This window comes from Vanessa cardui, chromosome 10, assembly GCF_905220365.1.
Source record: "Vanessa cardui chromosome 10, ilVanCard2.1, whole genome shotgun sequence".
NCBI lineage: Eukaryota > Metazoa > Arthropoda > Insecta > Lepidoptera > Nymphalidae > Vanessa > Vanessa cardui.
Window position 1 is genome coordinate 5822945 of NC_061132.1, and position 18135 is coordinate 5841079.

An 18135-nucleotide genomic window follows, 5' to 3' on the forward strand; every position below is an offset into this window, starting at 1 on the left:
CTACGAGATCTAAAAGTATTGAAATATTTTTATTTTTCAAGTTATTTTAAAGCTTCGTAAACAAGTCATTAAACAAAAACGTGCGCTAAGCTTTTGAGATTGTTAGTGGCCATTATTGTCCAATAATAATTAGTCCAGGTAGAATTAAACAAACTATTTATTAGTGGATATTGTACTAATGATCCAATTCGTATAATATGACACTTTTGTATAGACTCCAGGATAATATCTGAGACCACAAGCGTAGCCAAATGATACAAGGCCGACAACGACGCCTTTGTAAATCAAAGGACCACCAGAATCCCCAAAACATCCGTCAACACCATCGATATCCGTTCGTCCAGCACACATCATTGAGTCTGCAATTATTGCACCGATTGATTGATACTGTGCTTTGCAGTATTCTTGATCTATCACGAACATCATTGTCCTCTGAAGCTGATCTGGTTGTGGACCATTTTTCTGAAAAAGTAAGTGTAGAAAGTAAAATAGAATATTTATTAATATTAATAACAATTGGTGTTTTGTTTATTTGTTCTATCTATTAATATAATTTGTTAATATTCATATTTATGCCTGGTTCGTCACCAAATAGATTAATTCACTAGCGAAGACGAAAGACTCTCCTACTTGTCTTGGTTTCACTATGATTAATATTTCTATAATAGACGCCATCATATTTTTAAAAATGATGATGATTGCGTACTGAAAACTACGTAATTAATGGAATACTGTCAATATTATTACATGCAACACAAAAAAAAAACATTAATTCTTTAATGCAGTTTACGAAATATTTGTTTCGGACTTTGGATTCGATATTAAATAATCAGTTTGCTAACCTCAGTTGATCCCCATCCAACCAAAGTGCAGACAGAATTTGGCATAAGTTCACTTTTTGGCTTAATAATTGTAGCCTGACTGACCAAATTGCCAATGGTAAATCTTTTAGCCACAACGACTACGGCTATATCATTGGTATAAAACTGACTATCAAAGCCATAGTGAGTTACAATTGTTTTAATTTTATGCAACACACCTCCTCTCGTCCGATATGTCGAACCAACACGGATTCGCCAGTATTGAGGAAATGAGTAGCTAGAATATTTATATGAATATTAGTTTGAGGGTTGACTTTTATATTATTATGTACTAACATATATGACCCATTGCTGGGCAACCTTTTCTCCCGATGCTATTGTTTCTAAGGTTTAATAAAAAATTACTTCTAAGCTTATACATTTAAATCAATAGTTCCCAAACTTATTTTTCTCGTGGACCACTTTCAAAATTTTACTGGTTTCGGTGGACCCCATGCTGCTACATTTCTACCACATTCTAAAAGTCGCCAAACAATAAAAATTGTGTCGCTTCTGAGTTCTGTCCCTTTTTTACTTTACTATACCAATGCTTACATTTTTGCTCTTTATTATCAAAAGCCGATTAATTTTAGTGGACCCCCATTAACATCTTTAGGACCCCTATTTTTTATTCACTCCTACGTAGAGCCCTATCATGTCTCCCGTGGTCTCCTGGGGGTCCACCTGGACAACTTTGGGAGTCACTGATTTAAATGGAACTTGTACAAGAACATACTGATCTATTCATTTAGACAATGTATAATTAATTTAGACTTTGAACGTAACAAGCGCAATTAATGCTCTTATTGTATATTTTTATCATCAATCTATGTCTGTATCATAAATGTAATAACTCTTTCTGCCGTTCTTTCAAACCCTCTGAACCGAATTTGATGAAATTTGGCAGTGCGAAAACTTAAACTTCTAGAAGGGACATAGGCTACTTTTTTGCCTGACACATGACAACCAACACCCTGAAACGCTAGCGAAGCCGCGGGAGACAACTAGTATCACTATTTAAGTGTCACTCACTTTCTACCTGTTTCCTGATTATATTGGAAGCAATGCGCCGCAGATATCACATGACGTGATGTAAGTATCACTCCAGCGCAATGCTGTATGTATTCCTGTGTGCCCCATACGTCCAGCAACAGTTGAGCGAGGATAGGATACCTTTGTATGGTCGTTGGTGACCCGTTCAGCACTCGCAGGAAATCGTATTGTGCATTAACTAGAAAAATAACCGTAAGTATAAAACCTGGAAGTCATTTTGTTGTTTTGCTTTATGTTATTTATGGTAAATGGTCATCACCGCCTATAAAAATATTAACCATTCCTTACATCACCAATGCGCCACCAATCTTGGGAACTAATATGTTGTTTCCCTTGTGCCTGTAGTTACACTGGTTCATTCACTCAAATTGGAACACAACATTATTGAGTAATGTTTGGTGGTAGAATATCTGATGAACGGGTGGTACCTACCCAGACGTACTACACAAAGTCCTACCGCCAAGTAAAGTGTAAAAAATTACAGTTAGAGCCTATTTAAATATCTTTCAAAAGTCCAGGTAATAATAGAATAAGAAGACATTCCTCATTGTGCCTCGTACGAAAAGCTAAAGTACAGCTGGTCCCACAACTGGGCAAAGTCCCGTCTTTTCTAAGAGAAGATTAGAAGCTTATATGAATACGCATGTGGAAAATTAGATAGAATCATTATCCGTTACACATGCAGCTTTTTCATGCCTTGACCACCGAGCGCAACCTGAATTATAAACATAAATTTATCACTTAAAAATTCAATATTACTTCATCTTCGTTTCAGATCCAACTGTTTCGACGTTAGGTCATTTTGCCATCTTTTAAATTTTAATTCAATCTAATATTTTGTAGAATATGTACTTACCTTTTATAAAATAAATCAGAAACAAAAACAATCTCACTTTGTGAAGCCACATTTTAAAACCAAAACAAGATTTTAGTAATTTCGATTTGAACCTACGACATTAAATGGTAGTTTATTTCGCGGAATGTTAGCGCACTTTGCTAGAGTTCTTTAGACTGATGATTCAAATGCTATATAACTTTCATTAAGCTGAGGTAGCGTAAACTTTTCTAACTGTATAGGAAGATCATTATGTAGCGCAATGTGAGAATCTTGAACGTTTACATTATACTAAAACTACTTGTACCCATGTATCAAATTATACCAGTTCGTTGGATCGATAAATTATTTGAAACAACACAATATATTAGGGACGTCAAATCGAAAGTATTTATTACTAAAAAATATGTACCTATATGAAGAAATATTTTTAATGAAAGAGTGATGTCTCTTTAATATGGCATATTATACATAACATTGAATAAATTATAAGAGTATGTACTACTACTGCACGTGCATCTCTATAATAAACACATAAATTATACCACAATAAAAATGTTTAAAAAGTCAAAAAGAGACCATTAAGATAAAAGATAAGATATAAACAAAATTTTCTGTTATTATTATTAAATAAAATACCGTATTCGTAAACGTTTACCTCTTATAAAAATTACTGCTTGGTGACTAGTATGTAGAGTCATATTTTAGAATTATTTAAATAGCAGTAAATAATGATGACATTTACTATTTGAATATAAACTTCACGGTACATTTTTATTAATTTAAATTACGAGGGAAGGCGAGTTAATAGTTTTGCTGATGGTAAATAGTCATCACCTAAACATTGGAATATGAACGAGATATTAATCACCCGTAGATCGCCAATGTGCCATCTACTTTGGGAACTAAGATGATATATTGATTATGTTTGTAGTAAGGCTTATATACTACAAGCAAACCACTATAGTTTCACTGTAGTACATGTCTTAGTATTTTTATGCGATAAATTGGTGGTAGCAACCTAGAAAGGCTTATACAAAGCGCTACCATGAAGTCGTGTTTGTATTTTTATTATAAGTTTTTTTTTTTTTATGTTATAGGTTGGCGGACGAGCATATGGGCCACCTGATGGAAAGTGGTCACCATCACCCATAGACAATGACACTGTAAGATATATTACCTTACATCGTCAATGGGCCACCAACCTTGGGAACTAAGATGTTATGTCCCTTGTGCCTGTAGTTACACTGGCTCACTCACCCTTCAAACCGGAACACAACAATATTGAGTACTGTTATTTGGCGGTAGAATAACTGATGAGTGGGTGGTACCTACCCAGACGGGCTTGCACAAAGCCCTACCACCAAGTATTCGTATAGTAACATATCGATACTTGCATATTTACATGTGTTTAAAATAGTAATTAGATACTTACATAAATTAATAAACCGCAATTTGTATGATTTTGTAGATTACATCAAGGAGACACTAATAAAAATGTAAAGTCTCAAAGCAGATGAATCGATCTATACCACGAATTAAATATGCCCAGCAATTATAGTAACTTTTATGTGCATTAATCATCGTTATAAGAAAATTAGGCCGTATTTAAATCGTTTGACATAACATTATCTTAATGCAATATCGTTATTATAACCGTACCAAAGATAAACCAAGGTAATATAAGAAATATTAGATATTTCCGCATAAAACAAAGTTTATAAAATCACTTAGTATCATGGAATCTTGAAGATTCGCAAGTTCCATGTCCATTAGAAACACTTAAAGCTATTGGTCTTATTAACTGAGCTATTTCCTGTGGAGGCTATTTATATCATTGGATTATGGCCCCATTGGATTATAGGAGTAAAGTAACAAAGTAGACTGGTGTTTGCCAAAGCACTTTTTTGTGTTAGGTATTTATATAAGCTGGACCACCTACAGATAAGTAGTCACAAATATACACCCATTATAGGAAGTACATCATCAGTGGCCTACACTGGCTCAGTCGTTCTTCAAATCGGAACACAGACTATGTGATTACACTCAAAGACAAAGTCGGATTTAAAGCTCTTGAGGCCTTAGAACAGATAGTGGAGGCCGTAATAATTATTGCATAAATTAATCTGAACATTTTACTTTCTTTCAGACAGGCTTGTCAATAATACTATGTTAACTAGTTATTCTACCGCCAAACAACAGTACTCAGTATTGTTGTGTTCCGGTCTGAAGGGTGAGTGAGCCAGTGTAACTACAGGCACAAGGGACATAACATCTTAGTTCCCAAGGTTGGTGGCACATAGACGATGTAAGGAATAGTTAATAATTCTTACAGCGTTAATGTCTATGGGCGATGGTGACCACTTACCATCAGGTGGCCCATATGCTCGTCCGCCAACCTATACCATAAAAAAAAACCTTTTTTGTGTAACTTTTAAAATAGCTATTACCTGATTAATTGAAGGTATTATAATACGACTATATCTAGATGTAGCATACATTATCGGCCTATAAATTTCCCACTGCTGGGCTAAGGCCTCCTCTCTCAATAAGAAGAGAGTTTGGAACATATTCCACCACGTTGTTCCAATGCGGGTTTGTGGAATGCACATGTGGCAAAATTTCGATGAAATTAGACACATGCAGGTTTCCTCACGATGTTTTCGTTCACCGCCGAGCACGAGATGAATTATAAACAAAAATTAAGCACATATTTACTGTGGTGTTCATCTGGGTTTGAACCCGAAAACATCGATTAAGATACACGTGTTCTAACCACTGGGCCATCTCAGCAGATGTAGCCTATCACATTACATTTTAATAGTAAACTTGTCCGAATCTCTCTTGTGAAGGTCCTAGAGCTGTTACCTCTGTTTCCATTAAATCTGGTTCTACTCCTCTGCTTATACTAAGAGTGACTGTCGTGAGTAATCAGAATCAGTCAGAATGCCGAAGGTATTTTTTTAAATATAATGATTGTTTTATTTCCTTATTTCGTCGTGTGTTTAAAAAGCACAGAAATTGAATGTAATTGATGATACCTGCTTAATGATAGTTGAATTGTATATAATTAATAAGCATACGAATAATTAAGCACTACAATCAATTACTCACATTTTTTTACTCTGTAGTTTTAATAATAGGTATAGTAACATCAGAATGATAAATGGTTTATCTGTGGTATCTAAAACAAAATAACAATTTGCATGGAAAAACATAGGTAATTATTGTTTGGAATTTTTATATTGATATGTGAGTACAAAAAATTTAAGCTTAGTAGTTGTTATTTGTAGGAAACATCTTCAATTTCTCGTTTACAACACAATTAAAACATTTTTTTTTAAAATATAGGTGTAACTTTTTTTAGGATGATTATTTATTTTCTATATTCTACTCCATTTAAGCGTAAAGCGCTTGTACTACTGTTTACTAATACAAGGGATTTGGATGGAAAATGGTTTGAAATTACTTGTTCATCTTACAATCTATTTTACTTTCAATTATTGTTTCTCAATTATTTTCAGGTCAATATTTGCAAGCTGAATTAGCACCACTTCTAAAATTTTCTAAGTTTCTGAAACTTTGCTTCACAGTTCGCTTATAATGACGGTAAATTTTTACTTTAATAATTACTTAATTCTAGATCCAGGATTAAACAGACGATGTAACTCTTTAATATAGAATATATTTTCCTTTTTTATGTTATAGGGGGCAAACGAGCACGAGGATCACCTGATGGAAAGCGATCACCACCGCCCATGGACATCTGCAACACCGGGGGGGCTTGCAGGTGCGTTGCCGGCCTTTAAGGAAGGACTACGCTCTTTATTTGAAGGTTCCCAAATCGTATCGGTTCGGAAAAACCGCCGGCTAAAGCTGTTTTCCTTCACCGCCGAGTACGAGATGAATTATTAAGACAAATTAAGCACATGAATCAGCGGTGCTTGCCTGGGTTTGAATCCGCAATCATCGGTTAAGATGCACGCGTTCTAACCACTGGGCCATCTCGACTCGACTGATAGTTATACGACCGTTCTATCTCTAAGTTACACTGTGACTTGATTGCTGCACTTAGGTTGGCTTTCAACTATCCTTACAATTAACATTCCTTTATTGGTTAACATCACAGACACGAATACGCATACGTTACTCAATACAAATCTCTGAAATTATTGATTGAATATATGTACGGCATAAATATATCAAGAATGTTGCAAATTTATCAAGAAAGTTATGCTGGTAAATGCAAGTTAGTCTGTCCATGTATAGTTTGGCTCAAAGCTCTTTGACGCTGGCCAAGCCTAACATAAGTAGGGTTCTGTCACGAAAATCTTATTGCACAACTGAAATAGTTAATTGTTGGTTGCCTGAAAGAGATCGCTATATAGTGATAAGATCGCCAAAATTGAAAGCCTGTATTATTAAGGCCAAACACCGACTCCAAATATAATAATAATTATAACTACATTATATAATCGTAAATCGACTTTTAAGTAGTCTAATATTTTTCATTTCATTTTCCCTAGGAGGACTCTAAAAAATATGTTAAGTATGCAATTATTTTTATTACTTTTTAGTGCATTTTTATTTGTTTAAAGATATTGTTTTGTTTGAAGTCGGTTTTTCTTTTTGTTAAAATTTATATTTATTTTTTTATTTTAAGTGGAGCTGCTGTAGATTAACTAAATTTTGTTAATATGGATAGATTGAGCGTGCTGTTTATATGAATCAGAAACTACTTCGGGGACAATTTCAAAATAAACTTTCGAATAAAGCCAAAATAGACTTTCGAAAATGCGGCTTTAATACGTCATGCATCATAAACTAAAAGGTACCTACCACCCTCGAAAGAGCTGTAATCGACCTCAGTAAACAAACTTTGCAAAAGAGCTAATATATGTCACACATCATATGGCATCACATAATATACAAAAAAATTAATTAAAGACAGTGAGAAATTCTGCCCCAAATCGGTGCGATTTGGGGCAGAATTTCTAACTGTAAGCTGTTTAAGAGTTCCATCACTACATAGTATAATACAAAGTCGCTTTCTCCGTCCCTATATCATTAAACTAGGCAACAGATTTTGATGCGGTTTTTTTTAATAGATAGTGTGATTCGAGGGTAAGGTTTGTGTATATAATAATACATGAACACCATAGTAAAGACACAGATAATTTTAGAAGTTTACAATATGATGTCGTAAATAAATATAAAATTCTGTCGTATATAAAATTCTGTCATATATAAAATTCTGTAGTATGTTTAGTATCAGTATTGCACCCGTGCGAAGCCGGGGTGGGTCGGTAGTTGATTATAATATTCGACTATGACAATTACTAGAAGATAACCACGTTACGGAAGGTGACTTAAATGTCCAAATAACGTATAAATAAAAGATTCGGCCAAGGATCGCTAATGTGCTCATCAGAATTGTTCTGTTCCCTTCCGTTCCGTTACTTTGTCATGGATCCTATGCTCAGAACCTTACCAAACTTTCACCAAACTACCCTTGAAGTATACCCTTCATAATAAAAAAAGGATCATCAAAATTGGTTGGCATAATTTTGAGTTATTCACCTATTTGTCGCGCATATACATAATGCAAATTTAATACTTATATCGTTTTCATAGAGATACCATCATCGGAACAGGATAAAATTAAAAAACACTACCTATCAAACAAAAAAATCGGTCAAAAATTTTATCAAAATCGGTCCACCCAGTGAGAAGTTATGAGGTAACAAATAATAAAAAAAATACAGACGAATTGATAACCTCCTCCTTTGATAACCCATGTTTGGACATTTGGCTTTCATTTAACTTTCTAATAAGGCGAAAACAACATTGTTTTACACTATGAGACTTATATTAATACCATGTAATCCAAAGTCACTCTACTACTACCTGCTACCTCTGAAGTCTGAACGCTTAAACCACCGAACCATATGGGTTCAGTCAGCTGAAATTTAGTTTTAAGTTCCGACAAGGACCTAGGCTACTTTTTTAATTTATACCTCAAGAGGTAAAACTGATAACACAGTTAAACGGTTTCTCCTACTTATGAGATAATAGCTTAACGTGAGAATACAGTTACAAGACTGTTAAATGAAGGTATACTATATATACCTATTTGTTTCATGCAACTTAAAATAATGCCGGTATTCCCGAAATTTTTGAAAAGAAGGAAGTTTATTAAAAGCATTCAACTCGTAGTTTTTATTTACTGCAGCCTGACAATGGCAAGCAGTTACCATAGACATTAGTTCATTAGTAGCTACAAGAAATATGAACTATTCCATTTATCACGGCAATGTGGCATCAACCTTGGATGTTACGATGTTGCTAAGATGTTTCTCCTTGCTATACACTTAGTAATATTATATATTATTACGCTAAAGGAAAAAAATGATCGAAGAGGTGTTGAAACGCATGGGGTATGATCATACTGAACCAAAAGAAATTAGCTATTGGAATGATTTGTAAAATATACACTGTGCTCAAAAGGGGCATTCACGTTCGTTTAACTATAGTACTAGTATAGAATAATAAAAGTAGTAGTAGTACTCTACAGTACTTCTTCAGAGTACTTAATTATTTTTTTTCTAAATGTATGCACATAAATAAATACAGTAAAATGATAATAATCATTGTTAATAAAATGATAATTAATTATCACTTAATAAAGAGGGGTATAATTTCATAAATATATTTTCTGTAACAACAGGTAAATCATGGCTATGAGTTAGAATATGATAATACATAATTTAGTATGTAAATGATAATGGAAAAAAAAAACAGAAATCAACAACTAAATTTATTTGGTAACAAATTAATATCAACAATTTTTATAAAATTGTAGTTTTAAAAATAGAATAAATTTTCATTTAAAAATTCCTTTATTTCGAATTGCTGACTGTATTTGGTTATCTATACTCGTGTAATACTTCATGTGACTCAACAAATGTAAAACTCTTTTCAAATCACCATCAAAGAATGCTGTGGACAGCTGTTTTTGTAGGTCCTTGATGACAGCTTTATTTTCTTTATCGAGTCTCATTATTTCCTCCTCTGTGTCTGCATTTTCTACTTCTTCATTCTTTTCCATAATTTTAAATAGAAATTCTTGGTCTAATTGTGTTTTTTCAGGTATTTCTTTACCTCTTAAACGCAACATATATACACCTGGAACAAAGAGAATATTTGTCATGATAATAAGTGATGACTATGCTTATTTAGTCATGTATTATTTACTGTATGGTCCCCGTAGAGTAGAACAGCATTACCATAGCTACTTAACTACTTAAAAAAGCATTGATCATAAAAAAAATATGCATCAATTGTCTCTCAATATCATCATCATTTATCAGTCAGCTGACTGAATGTAAGTCTTCAGTTCATTCATAATTTTTTTTTTAAATTTATTTATGAAGTTTGAAATGGTACATCATTCAATTTTCTAAGTCTGGTATTGTATAACATGTATTTTTTTTCAAGAATAACTGTATTCTTTTGAATTTACAATACATGCTCTTCTGGGATTGTCAATTTACTTCCACTTAATTGTGACAAGTGATGTTAACATTTGTGAAATATATAAATAATCTTTTATGCCTGTCAGAACTAAAAACTCCAAATAATAGAATGAATTAACATTTTTAGGCCGAAGTCATAAGTTGAAAATTAAAAATATTATTATCAATAGCAGTTTTATAAATATATATATAGACTAACCTCTTGATAATGGTTCTAGTAGTGTCTTGTAAGCATCATTAACTAATGAAGAATACTGTGCAGATATTTCTTGTTCTTCCTTATTTCTGAAATAAAAATTAAACAAATGTATTCGTCATTTTAAAAACACTTTAGATGATTTTTTTTATTTAGGGGATGAAAGCAATAAGAAATACTGTAATTAAATTATTTTAACTGTATGATGGCAGATTAAAAGCTCTGTAATGTTATTTGAAACTGGATACTAATTTTTGGAAACTTTTACGTTATATATTAAAAATTAATTGAAAGTCATCTCTGTACGAACTTAATATTTAATAATTATTTAATCGTATTTATAAATATAAATATATAATAAAAAATGAGTTATTACAAACCTGTTTGCATATTTGTCTGGGTGTAGATATTTTTGTAATTCCTTATATTTCTTTGATAGTTCATTTTCATCTAAGTCATATGTTTCCTTGACGCCAAGAATCTTAAAGTAATTTTCTGATTTATCAGGTCTTTGTAAGACTTTGCAGTTGGAACAGAAGAGATTTGAGACCATGGTAGTAATATTATTTCCACATGACCAGCATGATAAATATCTAATTTGGTGTTTTGTTCCGATTATTGAAAGATTCCGAAAAAGTCTTTGAGTCAACATTTTTTTTAAAATTATAAACTATTCAAAAAAAGACTTTTAAACTATGCGGCTCTGATTACGATACTGCTAAAAAAATGACGTGTCTGAAATGTCTTATAAACTATTAATAGTGTTTTAACGTTAATATAAATACATACTTTTCTCGTTAAGGGTATGACTATTTTCTTTTTAATAATATTACACAACAATTCAAATAAGTTACTTCTTTAGAGGTATACACTTACACTATACAGACATATCATGACTTAGCCATCAGTGTTGAATATTGAATAACATTAATGACATATGTCAAATTCTTATGTCAAAATCAGCTGATTGAATCTTTGAACTGAAATATAGGTATCATTTTGATACAAAATATTAATAAAAAATAAAGAACTAAAATTAACCTAACAACCACTTAGTTGTTCTTAGATATTATTTATACAGTTTTTTTTGTTATTTGTTCATAATGTTAAACATTATTGTAATATAATAAATATAATAAGTATATTATGTGAATGTTTTCCTTAGATAGTGTTGTTAATAGGATTTTTTTTGATAAATTTTCCATAGACAATTTGTTTAGGATAATTGACATTTGACATGTACAGTTTAAATAAATATAATTTGTAAATATAAACATACATACATTTTAAAATACTTAAAATAATTTCATAGAACATAAGTGTACATATTTGTTTCTAAACAGTTATATTGCTGTTTTCGAATAATTCGTTTACATCACAGAGAAACAATGGTTTCATATTTCACTATTGACGCTACTGGTGAAGGTACGAATTTCCAAAAAGAGATATCAAACATGATGCATGGGTTTGGAGATAACCCGAATCCAAATGCTGCAACAGTTGTTTTAGTAGAAAATATCGTTCTCCAACAACTGAGATCAATGTTACAAGAATCGTTGAATAACTCCACTATGAGAGGCTCGAATACAATAACAAATTATGATATAATTTATTTAGTGAGGAAAAATCCTGTAAAATTAAAAAGACTTCACGATTATCAAATAAAGCTTGACCGTATTGATAAAAATCGTCAATCAACAGTCACTACGCCAACGGAAACAATTCTACCAGGTATTATTTTAGAAGAAGAAAAAGAGGTCACATTAAAGAAAAAACGCACACACATCGATGTCATAAAGGAAATCGATGAAACAGATGAAATGAGTTTAATCAAATTCGATGCTATTGACTATTTAAGAAAAGTAAGAGCATCAAAAATAACTGAATCAATGTCGTATGAAAAATATGAAGCTTATCACAAAGCTAGGTGTAGTTCATTTCGTTCGAGTTACGGTCTTAGTAAAGGATTTGTTAAGCTGGAAAGATGGATCAATCCAAATAAAGAACTAAAAATAAACTCGCTAGCTTTGGAAGTCCTATGTTTTCTAGCTTATGAGACAGTCGCAGAAATAGTGGATGCTGTCTTCTTGATACGACAGGACAGTAAAAAGAAGAGTGGGGATCCATTTAGTAAATTTGAGGGTGGTTACTTTTGCAATCCACAGAGTTTAAACAATGCCGTTTATATTAAGTCTGGTTATGAAGGTTGTCCGGCGATAACAGTCGCCGAAGTGAGGGAAGTGTTAAGACGGTATTTCACACCTCGTAGCGGAATGAACGGGCTTTTCTATAGGAATATGAGTATGGATTTACCAGTCAGATATATTGCAATATAGACAATAAAAAAGTAAAATATGTGTTTTGTTGTTTCATTATAAGATTAATTTTCTGACATCATAATATGTGATATATAGTTATTATAACTTTATCATAAGGTTTATAACATATATTATATATGAATAATATTGAATTATTGTGATTAATTCTATGCTGAGCTTGTCACTGAAAAGATTTCACTTAATATTTTTCATTAAAAAATCAGTTTTGGTAAAAAGTTTAGCAATTTCATTAAAATACAATTTAAGTCACTTATATTATTATTAAAGTTAACAAACGAGGTTTACATTACATTTCATTGATGACTGTAATTAAGAAATTAACTTTTTGCAAAATTATGTGAGTATTTTTATCACACTAAAAAAGAAAACAAAAAAAATTAGACACTTGCAGACTACCCCAATAATTCTGGAATCTGGCAGTTTTTTGTTGGCTCATAGTCTCCAGCTAAATTTAAAATTATGTATATAGACTTACTTAATTAATTTTGATATTGGTAGCACTGAAAGTGTGGTTAAAGCGTGGAAGGAGGCAATTCCCGCTTGCTATAGAAAACAAAATACAGTCTCCAACAAATTGATGCGGTGAAAGTGAGCTTGCTTTGATACGCAAGGACAGAAGACATGCAAGTTCCGTACGAGGAGATGTGACTACTTGAAATTTTATATAATTGTATTAATACAGAGCTATATCACTTTTGAATGTATATTCCATCAAGAAGAACCGGCATGAGACTCGGTAGTTAATCCTTTACAATATTTAAAGCACCAAGTTATGTCAGTTGAATATTATATTCTCCGTGAAAGTCAATAAGTGTTATCTCCACGCTTTTTCATCATTTACATAATCTTTTATTGAATAATATTACTTATTCATAAATATTTTTTAACGAAAGATTAAAATTAATAAAACGGTCAAGTTACAATAATTTGTAGATTTTATTTAAAGAAACGAAAACAGTAATAATTTATTGACTTTGCGGAGTCGGAAACTCGCCAATCTTAACCAATGAATCTGAATTTAGACCAGGATCAGAAACATTGGATTTGTGTGTTATAAATTATATCGATCTCGGTGGAGAATGAAAAATCGTTTCAAATTTTTTATGTGCTGAATAAGACTCTGTCACGTCTTTTCATCAACCTGCATTACAGCAGCGTGGTGGTCTAAGTTTTTTTTTTTTTTTTTTTTTTCGAAATGTGTATTGCTGTTGGCCCTATTGGCCTCTACAGCGTCACCGGGTGGGGTAGGCGAGCTATATGCTCAGGCCTAGTGATGGGGGCCCACTGAAGGGCCCAGAATACGAAGTTGGTGGTCTAAGACTCAAAGCCTTTCCTTCTAAAGGAGGGGAGGCCATGCACCAGCAGCTTCAGCACTTAAAGCTTATTTTACTTCTTTTTTACAATAGAAAATTGTACCTTTGTGTTTATATAAAAATACGCGCAATAAGTACATTAATACGAAAGTACTATAAAAATATGCGCAACAATTATATTAATATGAAAGTACTGGTTGTAAATTTAAATAAAACAAAAAAATATATGTTTCATAGCATATTTCAATAACCTTGTTAAAATAATAAGTTAGATCAATGTCAACTTAGTCCATGTAGGTATTGTAGGATGTATCCTGAAATTTATTCCTAACTTGTAATAATATGCCAAATTTATCGACTAATTAAATATTAAAATAGTACATAATATGATACGTATGGGATGCTCGGAAAATAAAGTAGTCAGTCCTTAAAAGAATATTTGCAATCAGGTAAGGGTAATTTTTTAGTAAATTTAATAATTTCTTACAAAATATTCAGTATAATTATGAAAGAAATATCATTTTACCTGAGTCATCATCTACGTTTATATAATTAATTATTACCTATACCCGCTACCCGTCCTGGCTTAACATGATACAATAAGGGTCTGTATACAACTTTTAGATTGATGAACAAACATAAAAAGATTGATCCTTTTTTCTGGGTTAGTATATATGTACGTATACACTTTTTCGTATTCGCTTTTGCCGGCGGTTTTTCCGAGCCGATAAGACATGGGAACCTTCAAGAATAGAGCGTACTTCGAGCGTCTTTCTTTAAAGGCCGGCAACGCACCTGCAAGCCCTCCGGTGTTGCAGATGCCACCAGACGGTGGTAATCACTATCCATCAGGTGAGCCCATTGCTTGTTTGCATAAAATATAATTTAAAAAATGCCACAAAAAATGTGGCGATGGACTTTTGAATTATTAATATTTAAACACTATAATCGTTTCGGAGAGCGAATAAAGCGAGAAGAAACGTGTAAAAATTATATGGCATAGATTACAGACCATATATAAAAGTATAAATTCTTGAATATTCGCCTTAGAAATTTAAATCAAAATCTCGGCTTTTGTTCAGAATAATATATTTACCACCATAAAGCTTTCTCTTGAATTAGGTACCTACTCTGTATATTTTTAAATTGCATACAAATCCGTTGCGAAGTTAAAAAGATTTAGCAAGTTTGTTTTATACTATGTGAGGTATTCTATAATAATATGTGAATGTTCTATGTCAGTCAGAATGAATACATATCAGCCATTTTAGTTGCAAAAACCAACAGACAATCTCTTTCTATGTGAAGAAATAGATATATGTCTTATATAGTGTTGGAAAACAAGATCGTCTAATTTGTATAAGTACCGATGCTTGTTTAGGGTGGGTTGTTAGCATTGAAGGTACCCAAACCTATTGAGAATTTGTAATTAAAGTTCTGTATTACACGATAGTCTATCGCTTGAGTCTATTGTCTATGCTTAGCCTTGAAATAAAACGGTTGTAGTCAGTATGAATTACAAACCCTTCTTCAGGATAGACTGCTTCAATTTAACATTGTTATGTTACATTACACTGGGCCATCTCGACTCAAGATGAACTCGAGTCGAGATGGCCCAGCGGTTAGAACGCGTGCATCTTAACCGATGATTACGGGTTCAAACCCAGGCAAGCACCGCTGATTCATGTGCTTAATTTGTCTTTATAATTCATCTCGTGCTCAGCGGTCATCGTGAGGAAACCTGCATGTGACCAATTTCATAGAAATTCTGCCACAGTTGTAGTCCACCAACCCGCATTGTAACAGCGTCGTGGAATATGTTCCAAACCTACTCCTCAAAGGGAGAGGAGGCCTTTAGCCCAGCAGTGGGAATTTACAGGCTGTTGTTGTTGTTACATTACCTATATATTTTTTTTTACAAATGAATGTTTTGTTCAAAATTATATCTTTAAATTGAAATGGGACCAGAAAGTTCCTCTCCCAAATACAAAACAATAAACACCAAGTTGGTACGTAAATTAGTTCAAAGATAATAAACATAAAAACATACAACGTAATTGACAATCTTTTCCCCCTTTCATCTATAACTAAAAATAATAATAATATTCTTCCGCATATGTAACTTTTTGCTAAGCTGATATTTTTTTTCACTCAAATATACATATGTACACTCTTACTTCTACTGGTTTCATTTCATGTTGGCCGTTCTCGTTCTAGGTGCCAAGTTGGTCGTTGATCTTAACTCTTTTAAAATCTTTTGCATCATTTGTTCACCACGTAACTTGCGAGCCTTTTCCCTTCTTCTTTGCATAGAGCTTGATCTTTGTATGGCCTCATCCCATATTCATACCAGTTCATACGGCTTTCGGTCAACTAATTCACAATGGGCGATATCTTAAGGAACCATTGAAATACTCGTTTCGATGGCCATAAATCTTAATATAACATAATAATAACATTTTACTTGATGCGTTAGGTACGCAGGCGTACCCAGGCCGGATAGTTAACCAAATACATTCTACCGCAAAGCAGAAATATTCTTTGACAGTGGTGACCACTTAGCATACCAAGTCTAATATAACGTAAGTCCAAATGTATTTTTAAGCCGAGGATTACGTCCAGGACTCGATTTTCTTAGTTTTTTTATATAGTTTACGCCATTCAACCTAATTTATGATAATTATTTACAAATAGGCACAGATATAAAAGCAGTTTTTGAATTTAAAAAAGTTAATGGAAATGGAAATGCTGACTTCCAAATTCGGACACCTCAAGTACGAATACCTATGATAAAAAAATGGGCTGAAGAGAATTTAATGAAAACATGATGAGTTCATTATGCTATTACGCGTCCGATAGTAGAGGAGAAATTTACAAATTTTTAAAAATAGAATTCTCGGAAGTTTGTGTTCTCAATTTGAACATACTATGCAATATGTATAGTAAGACGCAACGTAGATGTAGCATCGGCAAAATTTGCAAAACTGAAAACATCCGAGTTAAGTACGCTATCCCAAATTACCAATATTTATTTCTTATGTGAATATGATCTTTACACGAACGTAATAACTTGTAATATCATATGACCTAATATATTCGTCAATTTGACAGTTTAACTGACGCGAGAATCTATAGCGACGAATAGCATCGAATGACGCGTTAAGAATCTATTTCTATTGGTTGTATAAATCGGCAGTAATCGATTTTATTGAATTTGCCGACGCTATATCTAAGTTGTGTCTTCGTAAACACAACATAGTTTCAAGCTACACGTGATTGTGTTATTGCGAAATACAAGCGAGTATGTCCCAGCCGGGTTGTTCAACAATTAATAAACTGAATAAGTTCCTCTACACACGAACATTGACTATAGTTCACAACTCACCTTGCTCTTGTATTTTGAGAGCAGTTGCTTGCAAATTTAATTTTACCGCCTGAGTTATGGGCTGTGATATTGGAGTCTCGTAGGTCCCGCTTTGAAATAATAAAATTGCTTTATTTATATGTGCTCACTTCAAGTATTTTATGTCTGTTGTTATTAAGTCTCTATTTCAACTATAAATAAATGTATTTATAATCTGTGTTAACTTAATTTATCACTACATAGTACAAAACAAAGTCGCTTTATCTGTACGCTTAAATCTTTACAACTACGCAACGGGTTTTGATGCAGTTTTTTTAATAGATAGAGTGATTCGAGAGGAAGATTTTTGTGAATAATACATTCTAATGTAAACTAAATTTCGTAGTACATTTAATATCAGCTTTGCATCCGAGCGGACCCAGGGCTGGTCGCTAGTATTGGCAGAATGGATTGTGCACAAATTGCACTGTACACGTATTAAAAAAAAAAAACATTTTATTGCTTTTTAATAATCATTATTATCTGTTAATTCACACTCGATCTGTTCTAGTGAACTAAAGCGCAATGTAACAAGCTGTGAATCTTCCTTCAGTAGGAAAGGAGGACATGTCCTATGCTTAGCAGATGGATACTAAAAAGG

At 32.7% G+C, this 18135-nt stretch overlaps 3 protein-coding genes across 3 annotated transcripts; 1 reads left to right on the forward strand and 2 right to left on the reverse strand.

The window, feature by feature from the left end:
• Positions 1-153: 153 nt before the first annotated feature.
• Positions 154-2821, reverse strand: LOC124533102 (trypsin, alkaline A-like). Its single transcript, XM_047108266.1, has 5 exons — positions 2807-2821; positions 2610-2628; positions 1893-2118; positions 843-1098; positions 154-462 (listed from the first exon to the last, which is right to left on the reverse strand). The coding sequence occupies exons 1-5, from the start codon at positions 2819-2821 to the stop codon at positions 154-156; spliced, it is 825 nt and encodes a 274-aa protein (XP_046964222.1).
• A 6731-nt stretch (positions 2822-9552) lies between these two features.
• LOC124532866 (iron-sulfur cluster co-chaperone protein HscB) lies at positions 9553-11350 on the reverse strand. The gene is made up of 3 exons (XM_047107978.1): positions 10860-11350; positions 10483-10568; positions 9553-9933 (listed from the first exon to the last, which is right to left on the reverse strand). The coding sequence occupies exons 1-3, from the start codon at positions 11129-11131 to the stop codon at positions 9632-9634; spliced, it is 660 nt and encodes a 219-aa protein (XP_046963934.1). The 5' UTR covers positions 11132-11350; the 3' UTR covers positions 9553-9631.
• A 348-nt stretch (positions 11351-11698) lies between these two features.
• On the forward strand, positions 11699-12838 carry LOC124533232 (transcription initiation protein SPT3 homolog). Its single transcript, XM_047108433.1, has one exon. It carries the CDS (start codon positions 11868-11870, stop codon positions 12813-12815), a length of 948 nt encoding a protein of 315 aa, XP_046964389.1. The 5' UTR covers positions 11699-11867; the 3' UTR covers positions 12816-12838.
• Positions 12839-18135: the final 5297 nt, after the last annotated feature.

Excerpts from the sequence above, each read along its gene's own strand:
- LOC124533102 (XM_047108266.1), bottom strand. Across the intron at positions 1,099-1,892 it reads AATCAGGAAACAGGTAGAAA|CTACTCATTTCCTCAATACT; the intron begins GTGAGTGACACT and ends TAAATATTCTAG. Across the intron at positions 463-842 it reads TTGGATGGGGATCAACTGAG|AAAAATGGTCCACAACCAGA; the intron begins GTTAGCAAACTG and ends TTACTTTTTCAG.
- LOC124532866 (XM_047107978.1), bottom strand. The coding sequence starts at position 11,131 with ATGTTGACTCAAAGACTTTTTCGGAATCTTTCAATAATCGGAACAAAA. Across the intron at positions 10,569-10,859 it reads CCAGACAAATATGCAAACAG|AAATAAGGAAGAACAAGAAA; the intron begins GTTTGTAATAAC and ends TTTTTATTTCAG. Across the intron at positions 9,934-10,482 it reads ACTAGAACCATTATCAAGAG|GTGTATATATGTTGCGTTTA; the intron begins GTTAGTCTATAT and ends TCTTTGTTCCAG.
- LOC124533232 (XM_047108433.1), top strand. The coding sequence starts at position 11,868 with ATGGTTTCATATTTCACTATTGACGCTACTGGTGAAGGTACGAATTTC.